This window comes from Triticum urartu, chromosome 2A, assembly GCF_056163025.1.
Source record: "Triticum urartu cultivar PI428250 chromosome 2A, HENAU_Tu73, whole genome shotgun sequence".
Taxonomy (NCBI): domain Eukaryota; kingdom Viridiplantae; phylum Streptophyta; class Magnoliopsida; order Poales; family Poaceae; genus Triticum; species Triticum urartu.
Genome location: NC_141874.1, coordinates 54,610,271 through 54,628,719, shown reverse-complemented (window position 1 = coordinate 54,628,719; position 18,449 = coordinate 54,610,271). Strand labels below are relative to the sequence as shown.

General features: G+C 42.2%; 2 protein-coding genes across 2 annotated transcripts; both read right to left on the bottom strand.

Annotated features, from left to right (window-relative positions):
- Positions 1–5,971: 5,971 nt before the first annotated feature.
- On the bottom strand, positions 5,972–6,610 carry LOC147983675 (uncharacterized). Its single transcript, XM_087540827.1, has one exon. The coding sequence runs from the start codon at positions 6,608–6,610 to the stop codon at positions 5,972–5,974; it is 639 nt and encodes a 212-aa protein (XP_087396953.1).
- A 1,047-nt stretch (positions 6,611–7,657) lies between these two features.
- LOC125535510 (26S proteasome regulatory subunit 4 homolog) lies at positions 7,658–11,331 on the bottom strand. The gene is made up of 5 exons (XM_048698576.2): positions 10,716–11,331; positions 9,238–9,483; positions 8,653–9,039; positions 8,428–8,568; positions 7,658–7,955 (listed from the first exon to the last, which is right to left on the bottom strand). The coding sequence occupies exons 1-5, from the start codon at positions 11,205–11,207 to the stop codon at positions 7,872–7,874; spliced, it is 1,350 nt and encodes a 449-aa protein (XP_048554533.1). The 5' UTR covers positions 11,208–11,331; the 3' UTR covers positions 7,658–7,871.
- Between the last annotated feature and the right edge of the window lie 7,118 nt (positions 11,332–18,449).

Sequence of the window (18,449 nt, the reverse complement as noted above, 5' to 3'; positions counted from 1 at the left end):
GGTGTGGGATTCCTTGTCGCCACTAGATTTGTACTAGTGGGATTCGGCAGGCGCCCGTCGCGTCACTGTTTGATTCTCGCTGCTGCATTCCATCGATGCTTCCCCGTGCTCCACCATCATTTTTTTGCCTATGATTCTAAACCAAGGCCAAAATGACGGTTTTGGCCTCAAAATTTAGCGCGATTTTGACTCATCTTTGAAAATAAATTTGGATTTGACTTTTTTTTCTACCGCCATACACGTTAAAGGTGGGTTATAATGGGCTACCGCCATGGTCGACGGCGGTAGGCTCCTGATCCATACTCCGTCGTCGAAATGAGACCCGGGCTACCGCCACAGCCGTTGGCGGCAGGTCACCTAGGCGAATTCTGAGATATAAAGCATACGTCTTGCTATGTAGTATGATTGAACCATTGTGGAGGTGTGGTGGCTAGTGTTCTTTAGGTAGGTCGAGTAATTTCTTTCTTTCTTTCTTTCTTTCTTTTGTTTTTGCCCAACTAAAAAAACATTTTATCTAATTAATATTTGATTTGGGTTATTGTTAAAAAACATTCTGCTTGCTTATCTATAACTACTTAAAAAAATCTGGAATGATATAAAGCGTACGCCTTGCTACGTATGATTGAACCATTGTGGAGGTGTGTAGTAGCTAGCGTGTCCAATGTTCTTCAGGTAGGTCAAGCAATTGTTGTTTTTTTTCTTTTGTTTTTGCTCAACTAAAAAGACATTTTGTCTAATTAATATTGGATGCAGATTATTGTTTAAAAAACATTCTTTTACTTATCTATAACTATTTTTTAAAATTCCTAGAAATATATAAACATATATGATGCCTAGGGTAAAATGAGGTACTCTCATGTATATTTAACCCATGTATATTTTGGTATAAACATGTATGATGCCCTAGGGTAAAATGAGGTACCCCCGTGTATACTTTGGTTGGAACGGAGGGGGTAACAGATATTGGAGTGAACACAATCAGATAAAGCATACACCTTGCCGTGTACACTACTATTGAAGCATTCCGGTGCTAGCTTGTTAAACAATCTCATTTTATTTATGCATTAACTAAAACATATTTTAAAATATAAAAGATAAAATATGTTATATTGGATAAATTTACAACCAAAATATGCATGCAAAAGGCGCTTTTGAAAGCAACAAAGTTAGAAGCTCCCCTTCTCAGTAGTTCCACAATTCAGTCTGTAGATAGTGGAAGAACCCATAAATACAAACAAAAAAAAGAGAATCAGAAATGGACCTTAATTTGAAAGAGGGAAGGGGCTCAAAGTAATACGATGTGCATGATTCGTGTTTAGCATATCTACTTAGTATTTCAGATTACAAGAGATATTCTTATCCAATTAGAAAATGCAGCCATCTACCCATGTAAGATGATCCACTTGTTATCTTCTAGACATGACCGTATGCTTCAATTTTTCTGAAACCTGCACTATTATTGTTCTACTGAAATATGTAAAGAACAACATTGATATGCTGAAGTTTTGTCAAGTTGTGTGCTCTCCAATATCTACTAACACATTTTACCCTAGGCATCATATATATCTTTCTAGGAATTGTTAAAAATAGTTATGTACTCCCTCCATCCTATAATATAAGATGTTATTTCAACCAATGTGTACTCATATATTATTTGTAATAACATCCTACATATATTTTTAACAATAATCCATATCCAATATTAATTGGAAAAAAACATTCTTTTTAATTGAAAAAATAAACAAATAAATGGTTATGCCAAGATTTGAACTCAAGATCTACCAAAAGAACTCTGCACACACTAGTCACAACACCTCCACTGTACTAGTACATCGCAAGGCGTTCTTTATACCTTCAAATTCGCCTACGTAACCTACCACCTTCGACTATTGATGATGATTTAGGATTTATTGAGATGATTTTGATGTTATTTGGTTCAGTGTATGAAATTGTGGAGCGGTTGTTGTGTGGTTGCCCTACTTTACATCACCTATTGGAGCACGTGTGCCCTATTTTACATCATCTCTTCGAGTTAAAGGTTTTTGATGATGTAAACATTCACTTTCGTGATGTGAATTTTACTCGAAGCACAATTTGGTGATGTATTTTACATCATTATTGGAGATGCTCCATCTTCTCTGTTTGGGTCGTCTTCTAATCGGAGCTTTTCTTCTGCTATCACCATGGTGGGTGTACATTGTGAAGCTATCTGGGTGTGGACTCGGCTCCTTGATGTCCTTTGGTTGTTGTGATGTAGCCTTGGATGTGTCTCATTGTTGTCATGTAGCCTCGGATGTGTGTGGCTCTTCGTCCGGGTGTGGAATCGGTTACTCGTTGCCCTTCGACTGCTCCAATAGCATTGAAGCATCATGAATGGTCTTGGTTGATTGGAACTCTTCCTCTACAATGGTGGTCTTCCTCATGCAACCTCTCGTTCGTGTTATCTGATGTGATCTATTTCTTACCACCCTTGTTTTCCTCTATAATTTCTTGACTCTAGGGTTTCCTGTTCTTAATGAGTGAAAGCAGTGTTGCTACATTTCGTTAAAAAATTATGATGCATCAGACAAAAGAGATCAACTAAACTTGACTAAAGTGAACTACGACCCAAACTAAACACTTGACATTCCATGATGGAAATTGTTCCAGTTGATTGCTTCTTTAGGATTACTCAAGTTAGAGCACATGCATGGCTTCCAATTCCAAGAACAAAGTACGTCACCATAACCTAGTAAAAACATCATCTGTGATTGGTCCCTGTAAATTAAGTAAAAATATAAGTTCTTTTTCACATTACCATATCCCGATTGTAAAGAAACTATATATATGAGGAATATTACCATCAACAATTGAGTGTAGCTAAAATTGGCATTGTAATCAGCACTACATGCCCCTTTGTCCTCAGAAACACTATCATCTATGATATGTGCTTGTACTTGTGCACCAGCACTACATGCCCCTTCACCAACCTTTTGCATCTTGTAGGAAAAGAAATCCGGTGAGTTCTCATAAATAATGGAAACAATTATACCATTGGAAACGCAATTGTTATTTAGCTACATACCACTGAAATATGTGTTGATTGAACATGTGCACCATCATTACATGCCTCTTCCCCAACATGTGATGTAGCTTTGTTTTGTCTCTTTTTCCTAGCCTTGTGCTTCTTATCCAACCAATTTCTTTTGCGTTTTGAAGTTTTTGTTTGAACCTCCTTTTTCTTTAGGCACGCCGTACTCAACAAGTCATTTGGATTTGGTGGACTAGCATCTGCAGAGACTATACATGCATCCCTAGAAGTGTTTGTGCATCCATTGATTATGTCTTTAACTTGCTTACCAAGGATGTCAAGTGTGTTGTCTACTAACATGATTACTTCTGGAAAGTTAGTCGCTCGATGTGCTAAATTGTGGAATTTGTGAGACACAAATCTGTAGCTAAGCATTGCAGCCATATTTGGATTTTCCATTACATTTCTTCCCATGTTATCTTTTATAGTTCCACTCCTTGCTTCCCGCATCCATCGCTTTAGCACATATTGTGGTGGTAGTGACTTGATATTCATCAAATCAAGAACCTTAAGAGCATGGGCACACAATATCCCAATTCTATCAAATTGCCGGCAGCTACACACAACTGTTTCCTTCAAAGGATCACCAGTAACTTTATACTCCTCCTCGTAGGTGAAATCTCCTACTAGATATTCATTATTACCATCCAAAGCCTTTGTGCAATCTGCCAATGATCTTTCAAATTCACCTTGAAAAGCTTCAAATATAACATGTGTATATAGCTTGCTAGCTTGCACTAACATTGGTGGTGGTCTCCTCATACATAGTTTAGGCAACTTCTTCCTAGAATCAAATTCTGAGTTCAGCTCATTATTCCTTTTTCCTTGCACCACCCTTTCAAAATGCTTAAAGAAAGTATGATATCAAAATCAGATTTGAAATGGATTTTCAAGTCATTGTTCATACTCTCACTCAATTGTGTACTTCTCATTCCTAATGTGAAGACATCCTTCATACTCCCTCCATTCCTTTATGTAAGGTGTATTTGTTTTTGATAAAATTTCACAATATAAGGTACATTTCTTCTAATTCCTCGCAATTCCGTTGTTAGCCCTTCAAAAAAAAAGGAGAGTATCTCTCCCCTGATTGCATGCATCTCTTCTTGTAAAGAGGAAAAAGAAAAGTATCTCTCTTCTGATTGTGTTTATCTCTTACTTTCCTTGCCTAATGATTTAGTTGCCGCTAATCAATGATTTGCCAAGGTTAATTTCGTCCTAACATGTGTATAGTTTGTGCCTTGGTCACCGTGCCGGAAATAATACACCTTACATAAAGGAATGGAGGGAGTATAACACTCAGCCCATTTTTCTTTCACCTTGTATATACTATCCAACCAAGTTTGTTTGCTCACCTTTTCTCTCATGAGGTCAAATTTTTGTTCAAACTAGATCACGTCTTCATACTCAAACATGCACGTGCTAAAATCTGATAGAATACTTGGCTCTTCATTCTTCTCTGTTTTCTTTCCTTCATTCTTCTTGTTTTCTTCCCTTCATTCTTCTTTTGTTTCTGACCTTCATTATTATCTTCATTCTCCCCTTCAATCTTCTCATCATTGTTCTCCTCGTTCTTCTCCTCATGTAGATGTTTGATAGCATTTTGCATAATATGAAAAGTGCATAATCCATGCCATGTTTCTCGAAACACTTCTCTAGCTGCATTTCCCATTGCAGTATCTTGATATGTAAAGAATGTTTTAGGATGTTTTAGTATATCCTGAGAAGAAGAGAGGAACTCGAAAGCATTGCTACCATATTGTTTGAAGATGACACTAGAAAGGCCGGATATGATATTATGTACCCAGTAGTAACTACTCCCTCCGTTCCTAAATATTTGTCTTTCTAGACATTTCAAATGGTTACAACATACGGATGTATGTAGACATATTTTTGAGTGTAGATTCACTCATTTTGCCTTGTATGTAGTCACTTGTTGAAATGTCTAGAAAAACAAATATTTAGAAACGGATGGAGTAGTAATTAAAATTTTATTTTTTGGGGCTGGGGGCGATGGCTCCCTCTGAGAATGTATCCTATGCACCCAGTGAATTGGTGCACCAGACACTTCCACGACGTTTGATGATGAAGGAAGGGGCACTACATCGTCTGGTTGTACAAGCTTTGGTTCCCTCCTTGGAGCATTCCACGCATTATTCTTATTACCAAATAAAAAATCACTCGTTCCTCTTTTAGCATTGCCGTGCGAAGAAGTGTGGTGTGAGGCGACCAGGTGGTAAAGCGGGGATGTCCTTGCAGGCGTGCGTGTGGTGTTGCATTCGGTTGTTGTAGTGGGCTTTGGTACGAAGATGGAATAGCGGTGCGCTCTATAAATAAATAACGATTTTGCTCCATGCATGTGTAGTTTAGTGTTGCTGTTCATTAGAATTGATTTTTCTTCCGCATGATTTGTTTGCTGATTGGTGCGAATGAGATATGCTTGCAGCATAGTACTCCTTCCGTTCCAAAATAGTTGTCATCAAAATAGATAAAAATGATGTATCTAAAATTAACATACGTCTAGATGCATTCTCTTTTATTCATTTTTTATAACAAGTATTTCCGGAGGGAGGGGGTACGTCCGGTACGTGGGCATCGTTCCTTGTTCCCACCTGGCCATAAGAGCAACTCCAATGGGGTGACCCATTTCGTCCGCGGCCGTCTGTTTGGGTCGGCGCGGATAAAAAGGGCGGCCCAACAGGCCGACCCAAACGGACACACGTCCGCTTTTGTCCACCTGCCGAGCTATTCCCGGCTCATTTTTGAGCCTGATTTACGTCGGCGCGGACACAACACGGACGCGCGCGCGCTCGCCCTTTTTCCTCACCGGGCCCGCTGGTCGGTGGCACATTGGATTCACACCCTTGCCCGTCTGCTACATCGCCGACGCCGCCGGTCATTTTTTCAGATAAAAATGGATACATAGATAATTCTAGCGTACACAGATAAAAAGAAAAGACCACTACTCGTCGATTCTGACTCCGACTCGGTAATGTCCTCCTCTGACGTCTGAATGTAGGCATCAGCATACGCCTTGTCTTCAAAGTCCCAACCCGCCGTTTCTCGTAGTTTCAGTTTCAATTGAGCTGCCTGCTTCCGCGAACGCTTGTCCTCTCGATAGGCGGCTCGCTCCCTCCTCCTCGCGTCCCTCTCCAACCTTTTTTGCTTGTAGAACTGGCGCTCGTCGACGATGTCCTGCGGGAAGCCTCCGCGCCACACCATCAAGGCTTCCACGTCCTTCTCCGCGATGGCGAGGCGACGCTGCCGCCTCCGGTGGACACGATGATCCTCGTCGGTGAAAAGCCGCGAGAGATGCGCCAGATCCTGCGCTCGCTGGCTCGACACGTTGGAAAAATTCATATCCCGACGAGGCCTCAGGAGGCACCATGCCGCCGCGTCGTGCGCGCGGGCCGCCTCCTCTGCGGTGTCGAAGGTGCCGAGGATGAGACGTTTCTCGCGAAACCAGATCTCGGAGGAGAAGGCGCCGGAGCGGCGCTTGAGGACTCCGCGAAAATCGGAAGCGCCCAGGCGGCGGATCGACATGGTGGCGCAGAGGCGGTGAGAGTGGGCGGCGAGCAGAGGCGGCGAGAGTGGGCGGCGAGCAGAGGCGGCGAGAGTGGGCGGCGGACAGAGTATGGAGGGAGCGCCTTCTTTATAACGAGCGCCGGCCGCGGCGCGCGCGCAAACCTTTCCCGCGCGCTCGAGCGCCAAAACCAGCGCGTGCTAGGCCGCTTTCCCCTGCGCGCTGGTGCACCAAAACCAGGGCGACGCCATGATCTAAAACGCGCGCGGTCATGAAATGGGTCGGCCCGTTGGGCGCACTGCCAACCCAAAACTAAAAGAGGACGGACGGCCGATTCAATCGGACAAAAAGCGGACAAAAACGTCATTCGTTTGGGTCGACCTGTTGGAGTTGCTCTAATCCACGCGTGCAAGTGGTTTCCCTCGTGCAACTGGCGAAACAGTGCCTGCGCGCGGTTGAGTTCAATTTCCAATGGCGGGCACAAGATAGACTTGCAGCGACAAAACATAGACCACGGCCAAGACCTTGCAATTTGGGTGGGGCCAGGGAAGAGTAGCGGAACAAGACCCATTCGGGATGTCCTGTGCCTCTACGAGATAGGTACAGTGTGCATACCTCGGTTTTACTAACACATAATGGTATGTCTGAATATGCGTTTTAGGCTGGCCATAGTAGGGGTAACATAATCGGAAACATGCACTTGGGACTAGCAAATATGCTTATGTGACACACAATTAAAGAAGAGAGAGGGTTAGTAAACATAGTCATCTCGTTTCATCACGAAAACCTTCTTGCAAAGATATTTCATGCTCAAGTTGAAGAGGCATACTGTATAGTCCTTGCATATGTAGTTTGAAATGATTTTTCCAAAGGACATATAAAATTAGTTACCCATATGAGATTTCCTATACTTTATTTGTATGCAATCCAAGTTCGATTATCCAGCAATAACCATGGCGCAACATAACATAGCTACTCGGTTGCAGCTTATATTTGCTCAAACATCAATGCTACCTGGAATGAATTTGAGAGAAGCACCATAATGCCACGGTTTTAATGACTGGCCATTGCGATTTAAGCTTATGATTCAATACTTCGGAAGAAAGGAGTCAACAGATCGTAGTACAACAAACTATTCAATTATCCAACCATTCAGGCGAAGAAAATGTTACAAACAAATTTGCGCCTATATTCTCCAAACCAGGGAAACATATCCCACGATACCAAATATATTATCACTACACAATATCATTCTGGTAGTGAAGACCGGTGCACAATTCATCACATGTAAAGCCCCTCCGGCACGCCTTCCTTCTTCTTGAACATGACCTTCTCCTTTGCCTTCTTGAAGTCGGCGTGCGTCACCTAGGAAAATCAGGAAACAGCAGATCAAGTACATGGACATATAGCATGTTCCAGCATTAATTTCGACGTATAAATGGCACAAGACGTATACCAAAACTTAATACCCCTGAACATGATAGACTGGTACCGGACAGACATTAGTACATAGAACAGAAATGTTCTGAGCAATGAATTGTGGAAAACAAGTTGGTTGCTAAATAAATGGTGCTGATTGGCTTCCTCCAATAGTATAGCCAATAATCTGAAGTTCTACTGCCTAACTGCCAGTTTATAGGAGTACATGCATAACAAAAAGTGATATTGCTCGTGCAACAAAAACTATATGCTTATCTATCATCCACATGCAAAACCATAATTCCGTGGTAAAGATGCCAGTTTACCAAATGAAACTAGCTAGAAATAGAGGTATACTTCAGTGAACTCCCCAAACAATGTAAACTATTTGAACTAGCGATATAAAGTCCATCATTACCTTCATCCTACGCTCTCTCAAAGCAAGCAAGCCAGATTCGGTGCATATTGCTTTGATGTCAGCACCAGAAAACTCATCCTTAGTCATGACAAACTCTTCCAGGTTCACATCATCTGACAATGTCATCTTCGCCGTGTGTATCTGCAAGATTTGTGATGTTCATAAGAACCAAACAAGAATGCATTCTGTAATGTTAAGATCAACATAGACTGATTAAAAAGGTACCTGGAAGATGCGCCGCCTAGTCTTAATGTCTGGAAGAGGGAATTCTATCTTTCGGTCTATTCGGCCAGGGCGAAGCAAGGCTGGATCAAGACTTTCAATGCGATTTGTAGCTAGAATAACTTTAACATCTCCACGCGAATCAAAACCATCTAGCTGGTTCAGCAGCTCCAACATAGTTCTCTGAATCTCACGCTCCCCTCCTGAATGAGCGTCATACCTCTTTGTTCCAACTGCATCGATCTCGTCGATGAAGACTATCGAGGGGGAAAGCTCATCCGCCACTCTAAATAGTTCTCTAACTAGTTTTGGACCATCGCCAAGGTACTTCTGAATAAGTTCACTTCCAACGACACGTAAGAAAGTTGCAGATGTGGAGTTAGCAACAGCCTGCAATAACAATTTCAAGTAACCACAGGTCATACATCAGCACTCAAGTATATGTTATTTGAAAAGGTATATAATGCAAAATAAAGTGAAAATTCAGACAAATATTAAAGCCTGGAATGAATTAAGGAGGACTGAAGCCTGAAATTCTCCTCAAAGAAATATAAGCAATAGATGTCCAGAGCGAAGGCCAAGACTGACCTTGGCAAGTAGAGTTTTCCCTGTTCCAGGTTCTCCATATAATATGACCCCCTTGGGTGGCCTTATTCCAATGTCTTCATATAGCTCAGGGTGGGTCAGCGGAAGCTCAACCGCCTCCTTTATTTCTTGAATCTGAGCATCTAACCCTCCAATGTCTGCATATGATTCTAGTGGAGCTTTCTCAACTTTCATCACAGATACCATAGGGTCAACTTCGTCTTGCAGAATTCCAACCACAGAAAGAACCTGGAAAATTGTATCTTGTGAGCCATCATAACATCTATTTACAGGCTGCATGAAAGTTATGTGCAATGGACAGTATCTATGGAAAGAGTAGGAAAGTTCCCTGAGCCCCTATGAAGGAAATCACAACAGTTTTATGTTTTGTGATGAAAATAAACAAATACTACACCTGTTTCATGGCTACTCAGATATTGAACACAATATCGAGCCTAAGAGATAAGAACTAAAGTAACATTTATTTATTTTTTGAATTAAGGGGTAACCCCAGCTTTCATTGCTGGAAGCTGATAATACAGGTTAATACAAGTAATCCGTTGAAGCAAAAGCCCCAACAACACAACACAGAACCAAGAACATCCTCCTAACAACAGAAAAAACTCTCCTCAAAGCTGAAAACACAGCTAAAACAAAACCAGAGAACACAAAACAGAGTCATAATCTCTTGAACGCAACATCTATTTTATAGACTGCCGACCAGCTATCCTGAGGACCATTGGTGCCCAGCCTTTCCTTCTACTGAATATATCAGTAACATAGTAATTACATAATATAAGGATTGTAATGCTTTTATGTCTACCAAAATTATTGTGCACCTGCACATGCATTGACAAAAATGAGTTTCAGAACTACACATCACATGGCCATTGTTAGTGGTCACTTGTTATGATGAGTTTCCCCTAGGATTTTGACTTGTTATGGCTGATGAGTTACCCCTAAGATCCAAACCAAAGCAAACTAGCTTTGGAATTCATCAAACATAAAAGGTGAATTAAAGGCTTGCAAAACTACACGATACAGCTAGTTGTCTAAATTTCAGGAGTGGACCTTTAAATAATAAGTCTAATGAATTGCAGAAACCCGCTGACTGCAGTGCTCTACTACATAAGAAAAGCTTCACAACGCAAACTAGGCAATCCTCAGCATCGTACCAATCCTTTATGAGACTCTCGTTTTAAGGTTCATTCAGTTCACTTGCGCACATATTTGAGCAATTCAGATTAGAATGAAAATTTCACCAGATTCCTTCAATTCTAATCTCTCTGCGACTTCAGACTACACGCAGATCCTGAATTCACTGAGGGGCCTATAAGATCCTAGACTGAACAGGCTTGAATTGACTTGTTATGGTTAACGAATTCCCCCCTAAGATCCGAACCCTAGCCTCACCAGGTACGCAGATCGAGAGAGCAAACTCAAACGGGGACGGATCCGAGCCACGGGGAGCGGCAGCGTACCTTGTTGTGCATGAGGATGGAGCATCCTGGCTCGAGCTGGTCCTTGTCGACGAAGGAGAGTATGCTGACGTAGTACTCGGGGCCGACGGAGGAGGAGACGATGGCGTGGCTCTCGTCGATGATCTCCTCGAGGGAGCCGACGCTCATGGGGGTGCCGCGGAGGTCGTCGACCTTGGAGCGGTCCTCCTCCGTCTTCTCCTCGGTGGGGCGGAGGCGCTCCTGCGCGGCGACGAACTCCTCCTCCATGAGGAGGTAGTCCTTGACGCGGTCGAGCTTGAGGAGGCGGAGGCGGCACTTGGAGAGCGGCGCGACGCCGGGGAGGCGGGCGGCCGCCTCGGGCCCCTTCTGGCGGCGCTGCTTGCGGCCGACCCGGGACGGCGCGGCGGGCGGCTCGAACTTCTTGTCCTTCTTGTCGCCGTCGCCGCCCGGCTTGCCGCGGTCGCCCGGCGCGCCGCCCTGCTTGCCCATGCCGCCCGGCGTGCCCTGCCCCATGGTCGCCGGCGAGGGTTTCGGGGATTTCGGGTGTGGATCTGTTTGGATGCGGCGCGGAGGAGTTCCTTGTGCCGGATCGGACCCTATACTTCCCTGTCTGTCTGGCTTCAATCGACTTTCTCTGCAAGCAAGGATCGGGCTATATGGCCACTCTGTGGCGCGGTGTGTGTTCGATTCGGTGGAGGCGTGAGACCACGAGTCCACCACGGTTTGCTCCCCTCGGAAAGGAAACAGAAAACGAGTCCACCACGGCGCAAATCCGATTTATTTACCAAAACCAATGTAAATTTGAACTGTGATTTCCTTAATTCAGCAGATATATCTTGGCCTCCTTTGAAATTTATTGCGACGTTTTTTTCCTAGGAAATGTCACGAAACGACACAAATATTATGTGATCATAACAACTAGACAATACCCCGCGCGTTCCCGTGAAATTGGTTGGATATATAGTTTCAAGGTAATAACACCCGGTGGTGCTTAAACTTGCCACGGGTGTTCACTTTGATGCCTGAACTTAAAAAATACACCAAATTGGTTCTAAAATTTGGCGGTATGGTTCAAATCACATACAGATGTGTATGCTTTTGTTGACTAGACATGCCGGCGTGGCAGGGGGGTGAACTCAGTTGGTGAACTCAGGGTGATAGGGCATGACTAGACATCACGGCGTGACTATATTCTCTTGAGTTGGGCCGTAAAATCCCACAGGAAGGTTGGTGAACTCAGTTGTTTGTCGATTTGATTGATTCACGACCGAGATCCCGTAATACTGGACTCTGGTTAGCTCGAATTTTGAGTGCTTGCACAACCTCAAGTTGCTTACCACATGTTCGATGTATTGTCTCAAGAGCTAGATGTGACTACATGCACATCTCTTAGTGTTATCGTCAGCCAACTGAGCAGGACAGTTACGACGGAGATGCTTCATCTGGTATTGATGCATATGGTGTCAAAAACAGTATCACCACGGATGTGTTTGGTTACTTTCATGGATTTTTCGTTATTTTGCGTTTGTGGCCAACTTGGGACAGACTAAGCTAATGTAGGGGAAAAACCATGTTCCGCATATCGTTGGGTACCATGCATTGCACCAGCGAGCACTTTCATGCCTGTCGTTTGGTTACCATGCAGTTCGGGTCTAAGGTTGTGAGCGTGCAAAACATGGCATTTGGTTGTGCACCGCTGTGATGTGCTGACCTCTTCTCACTACACATTGCACTATTTGGTGACCTTACCACACACTACGCACTGCACTATAGAACATCGCACCACATATGTAGTACGAATTAAACATGCTTGCAATCAAATGGTAGTTCAACCTAGATACGGACAAATAGCATTATAGATTAAGAGTCATATGGCTCAACAGGAGAAAGTTCGTCAATGCCGAAATAGGGGGAGTCTATCCGAAAATCCATTTCTGCACCTGAGCTCATCTGCACCCATGCCGACGAAAAAAATCAAAACAAATACTAGAAAAATTCAAAAAATTCTATTTTTTGCAAGGTAGAAATTTGATGCGTGAGGTCCGCTCCAATTTTCAAGCCATTTGGATATCTGACGAGCTCTCAGCAAAAAAGACAAATTGGGGGTATGTAAAAATGTTTGCTGTTCATGTACTATTTTGGCCCGATTTGTCTTTTTTTTGCTGAGAGTTGCTCATATGTCCAAATGGGTTCAAATTTGGAGCGGGCCTCAGGCATCAAATTGTCTACCGCACAAAAAAATTGGAACTTTTTGAATTTGATTTGAATTTTTTACGAATTTTTTTCTAACCGGGTGCAGATGAGCCTGGTCACCGAAACGCCCCACTCGAGTCCATCCTCTGTTATTGCTTCTTCGTACTCTTTTGATGTTGTTGTTGTTGTTGTTGTTGTTGTTGTTGTTGTTGTTGTTGTTGTTGTTGTTGTTGTTGTTGCTTCATCATCATCATCATCATCATCTTCTTCTGCTGCTGCTGCTTCTTCCTCTCCTGACGTCGTTGTCGTTGCCGTCGTCGTTGTTGTTTAGATCCTTGTGGTTCCTTTGTTTAGATCTTGTGGTTCCTCTGTTTTGCTCACATTGCATCGATACATTCCAACCTTTTGCTCTTCCAAGCTTCATTGTCATGTGCCTCCACACCATGACCGGAGTCATCATCATTGGCCGTCAAATCTTCCTCCTCCGGCACCAACTCATCATAACCCCATTGAAGGATCCACTTATGCGGAATGCAACATGCTAGAACAAGCCTAACTTTAGTGGGGTAAGGGTGGAATGGCTTCTGATCTAGGATCTTAAATCAGTTCTTCAGAGCTCCAAATGCCCTCCCAACCATGACTCTAAGGCTGGAGTGTCTGAGATTGAACAATTCTTGCGCAGTCCTAGGATAGTTCCTAGAAAGAGAACTCTTTCAGATGATACCTGGTTTTCATGAAGGGTGGAAGAACACCAGGCCGACATGCATAGTCAACATCTCCTATGTATAACTTGCAATCGGGGATACTGATGCCATCAGGCATTGCCATGCTGTTAGCAAGAATGTTAGCATCACGAACTCATCCTTCCCAACCAGTCAACACATATGTGAACTTTAGATCGAAGTCAAGAGCAACAAGCCTGGCTTCTGTAATGCTTTCTACCCATGTATGCTGCAGCTTGTGTCCTCGGCACTCTATCAGTGATGTGAGTACCATCTATATATGGTGCCAATACAATCCTATGATGGCATGAAGACGTATTAGGGCCTCTTTGTTTCATAGGATTGCAAAAACACAGGAATAGGAAAAACACAGGATTGAAATGGCATGTCCATTGGATCCCTATAGGATTTAAGTTTGTTTGATTGTGTCAAGGGAAAAACAAAGGATTTCTTCCAAGAGGTTTGAGTGGATGCTAGAATTCCTGTGAAATATAGTACAAATGAATCCTTAGGAAAAAATCCTACAGGATTCAATCCTACGGATCAAACGATCAATATAGGAAAAATTCCTAAGGATTCTAATCCTTCAAAGATCCTATGAAAATCCTTTGAATCAAAGAGACCCTTATTATGGTTGATGACAACATTGCAAGCATGTTATGGCATGAAATACGAGTAATGCTCACCTTAAAATACTGATACCATCTTGGGCTAGTGTGAATCTTGTGCGAAGTTTTCCGGATTGGTGCCTTGATTATCTCTCCTCTGACCTCCGTAATATCATACAAGACTTGCTTGAAATGTCGGGAAATTGTTTCACTAGATCTCTTGTATGTGTTGTGAATAATCATGAACCTCTGATTATGACCAATGACGTGAAGGAACATGGCAACTTGCTCATCCACAGTGGTGTGGATGCTATCTTCAAGTAGCCCCTTGCTCCTAAAGGTATTCACAAGCATGGAAAATGATGCTCTTCACATTCGAAGCATGTTCACAACCTCTACATCGTTGTTGTTGTAGATGTAGTTCAGATTGGTGTTCTTCTTCAAATAGTGGACCATACATAACGACAAGCTTTTCACTACGATGTGACTGATCTTTGGTAAATGAATGCGAGGAAGAGGGCACAACTGTCATGGCTGCACGCGATGAGGTCAGCGAAGCGCCCCCACACATGGAAGAGGCCGCGGCAGCTGCGGTACGCACTTGCGGCATCTGGGCTTATGAATTATAGACACACATCAATGTTTGATGTACAATCTAAAAAAAGTTTTAGCTCCTAATTTGACCTACACTAATAGAAACAAAAAAGAGAAATCGGATGTGAATAATGTCAAAATACTGTTCACCCAAAGCTCCACTATTCACATTAGAATTTTTCTTTTTTAATTCTCTAACTGTACATCAATTTTTGAGCTGTTTCTTTCCGGGGTTATAGACACACCCCGTAGATATGTTGTCAAATAATTTCAGAACTTCTTGAAATGTCTAAATATAAATTTTTGTAATTGATCTCACCTAATGTGAGATCATATACTAGCCTCCCCCGTCCAAGCTTTCAATGATATAAGTTGGAGGTTTGATCTTAGTTACCTATGTATCATCCTAAAGTATGCTCAAATAAGAATCATTTATTCTTCGTTTTATCGATCCTCTTAGGAGAGTTAATTGATGAGTAAAATACCAATTTTAGGCAATATTTCCTGCAGCAACACACGGAGTATCATCTAGTTATTGCTGAGATGAAGGGCCGCTGGAGAATAGGGTATTTAATCCTTTTAAGATTTCTCGTGAACAAAATGGAGTTGCACGCTTCTTAGTGGATTATGGTTGTCGTGGGGATAGCACCGCATGTTGGCTTAACCAATCCCCCGCTTTATTGCTGAATTGGCATGAACAATTGTATCTTATCAATATTTTTTTTGTTTTGAGAGGTCTGTGCTCCGTTTACTGCTCTGTTGTCATGCTTGGACCAATGCTATTTGGCGCACGGGTCACTGGTTAGCGACCACACGCGCACCCCTAGCTCCCCGCGCGTACATTTTTGAGCCAGCCCAATTAGCTTTTTCCTGGTTCTTGGGAAGGTTCTAGAACCTTCCCATACCGTGTTTTCTCTTTTTTGTGTTTTTTTATTTTCACTTTTTTCATTTTCGTTCAGTCCTTTCTTTTTTTCTTTTTTAGTTTCCGTTTTTTCAAACATATTTTTCCAAATTTTGTGAACAGTTTTCAAAATAATTAACTTTTCAAATTAATGAACATTTTTATGTACCCGTGAACATCTTTCAAATTCGAGGAATTTTATACAAATTCGTGAAAAAATTCTAAAATTGTTAACATATATTAAATTTGCGATTTTTTATCAAATTCATGCTCTTTTGTAAATTATACGATTTTTTAATTCAAGAACAATTTTTCAAACTCATTCACATTATTTATTTATTTATTAAATCCCAACCATATTTGAAGTGCAGAACTGTTTTTAAACCTCAAACAATTTTATATAGAAGAAAAAACAGAAAATAGAAAAATTAACAAAAAGAAAACAGGGGCACCGCGCCCTTATGGGCCGGCCAAAAGCACGCGCACGAAATATGGGAGCTCCTGTTTGGTGCCTTAAGCGCCCGAACAGGTTCCTGGCGCCCGCTGCAGCGCCTTGTTGGGCTAGTCCACGACAAGAAAGGCAGCGAACAAGAAATCGCCAGAAAAGGCGCGAAAACGTGGCTGTTTTGGCTTTTTGAGTATATGAATCGACATGATTTAGCGAGAGTGCTTATTACAATGTGGGCTATTTGGTGGGCAAGAAGAAGGGCTATACATGATAATGAATTCCAGAGTCCTCTATCTACTATGTGCTTCATCAACCGTTACCCTGGAGGACCTGGACATAGCTACTGCTAGGAGGGCAACGTTCAATGCAAAACCCCCTCAGTAGCGTGTTCATCGCTAGATTGCTCCGGGAGAAGATGCAGTGAAGATAAATGTGGATGGTGCAGTCTCAAGATCTGGTAAGGCGGGGGCAACGGCTGCTATATGCAGAGACAAGCACGACAACTACATGGGGGCATCAGCAGTTACTTTTGATGGCCTAGTGGATGCGGCAAGTCTTGAAGCCCATGCGTGCAGCGAGGCACTTGCTCTGGCAAGGGATCTTCATATCTCACACGCGATAATAGCATCTGATTGCATGCAGGTGGTGTCCAACATCAACGGGAGGACATTTTCATCTTATGCACTAGTCATAGATGAAGTTAAGGCATCGATGAATGATTTTGTAAAAATTAGCTTTCACTACGAGCGTAGGGAAGCAAACCTAGAAGCTCACGCCATTGCAAAGGCAGCTTCAGCTTTCCCTCCCGGTCGCCGGTTGTGGCTAGGGATTCTTCCAGACATTGCTTGTATTGCTTCGACACTGAACGTTGAAAAAAATCCGTGGTTCACCTTAAAAAAACGTGGCTGCTTTAGGAATCGAACTCGCATCGCTCGCGAAGGCAAGGCTTCTTCAAGCTTAGCCGACTACCACAGGGATTGGACACCTGTGATTTTAATTGCGCTAACTATGCATGAAGTAGTATGGCCACACTATTTATTTATCATTTATTTTATTTACTTTTTTAAAATCATGAATTTTAAAAATTTCATCGATTTTGAGACAAAAATTCACAAACTTAAAAAAAGATCATCGAGTTTGAGAAATAGTTCATCATTTTTGAAGAAAAGTTCACCGATTTTGGAAAAAATATGAAAAAAGTTTAAAAGTTCATCATTTTGAAAAAACAGTTCATCATTTTTTTAAAAGTTCATTGGTTTTGAAAAAAAATATCGTTTTTGACAAAAAGTTCATCGAGTTTGAAAAAATAGTTCATCAATTTGGAAAAAAGTTCACAAATTTAAAGGGAAAATTCATCATTCTTGGAAAAAAGTTCATCGAATTTTAAAAAAGTCCATCGGATTTGGAAAAAGCTCATCGAATTGGAAAAAAGTTTATCAAATGTGAAAAAAAATCGTTGAATTAGGAAAAAGCTCGTTAATTTTAAAAAAACGTGGATGTATTTGAAAAAAAAATCATGGGACGAGGAATAAGGAAAAATAAAACAAAAAAACGAAAACAGAAATAAATGGAAAACAAAAAACAGAAAAAATGAAAGAAGAGATGATAAGGTACAAAGGTGATTGAGTTTATCGCAACAATTTCCCATGGCGGCGTGGTTGCCAGAGTGCGCTGTGAACCAAGAAATCCCTGTTTCGATTCTCAACTCTCGCTGATTTTTTGCGCTCTGATGAATACGCGACCGAAATGGGCCGAGCCGAGTTCAGACGAAAAATAGGGTTCGCCTCTCATCGAGCTCAATTCAGACGTCCCAGTGTTGGGCTTTTCGTTTGGGCCATAAAAGAGGTGCACACTTTTGGTCGATGAAGTTGTCGGTAACAAAAAAAAACGTAGTACTAAAGTTTTAGTACTTTGTTAGTGCCACCGTTCAAAAAGGAAAGACGTGGTTTAGTGCCACATCGCTTAGCGAGAGCTGACGGAAGGTGTTTATATGCACGGCTGGTGACTAGGTGTTCACCAGGCAGCAAGCCTGGTAAGCTATTAAAAAAGCATCATGGATAATTGGCGTATCTGTAAGCTTGCTGGCAGTTCTCAGGGTATGATGAGCCCGATAGAATAGGTTTAGGCAGCCCAGCTGCTCTCGGGCCTCATCAACCCTGATCGCACAAAACTGCTTGACCTGCTAAATAGCACTCCGTCATGGAGTGCCTAAGCTTTTTTTTTCTTAAATATATATTTCGACGGTCCCAAGACTTAAAGGATATATTTCCCTCAATACAATAAGAGCAA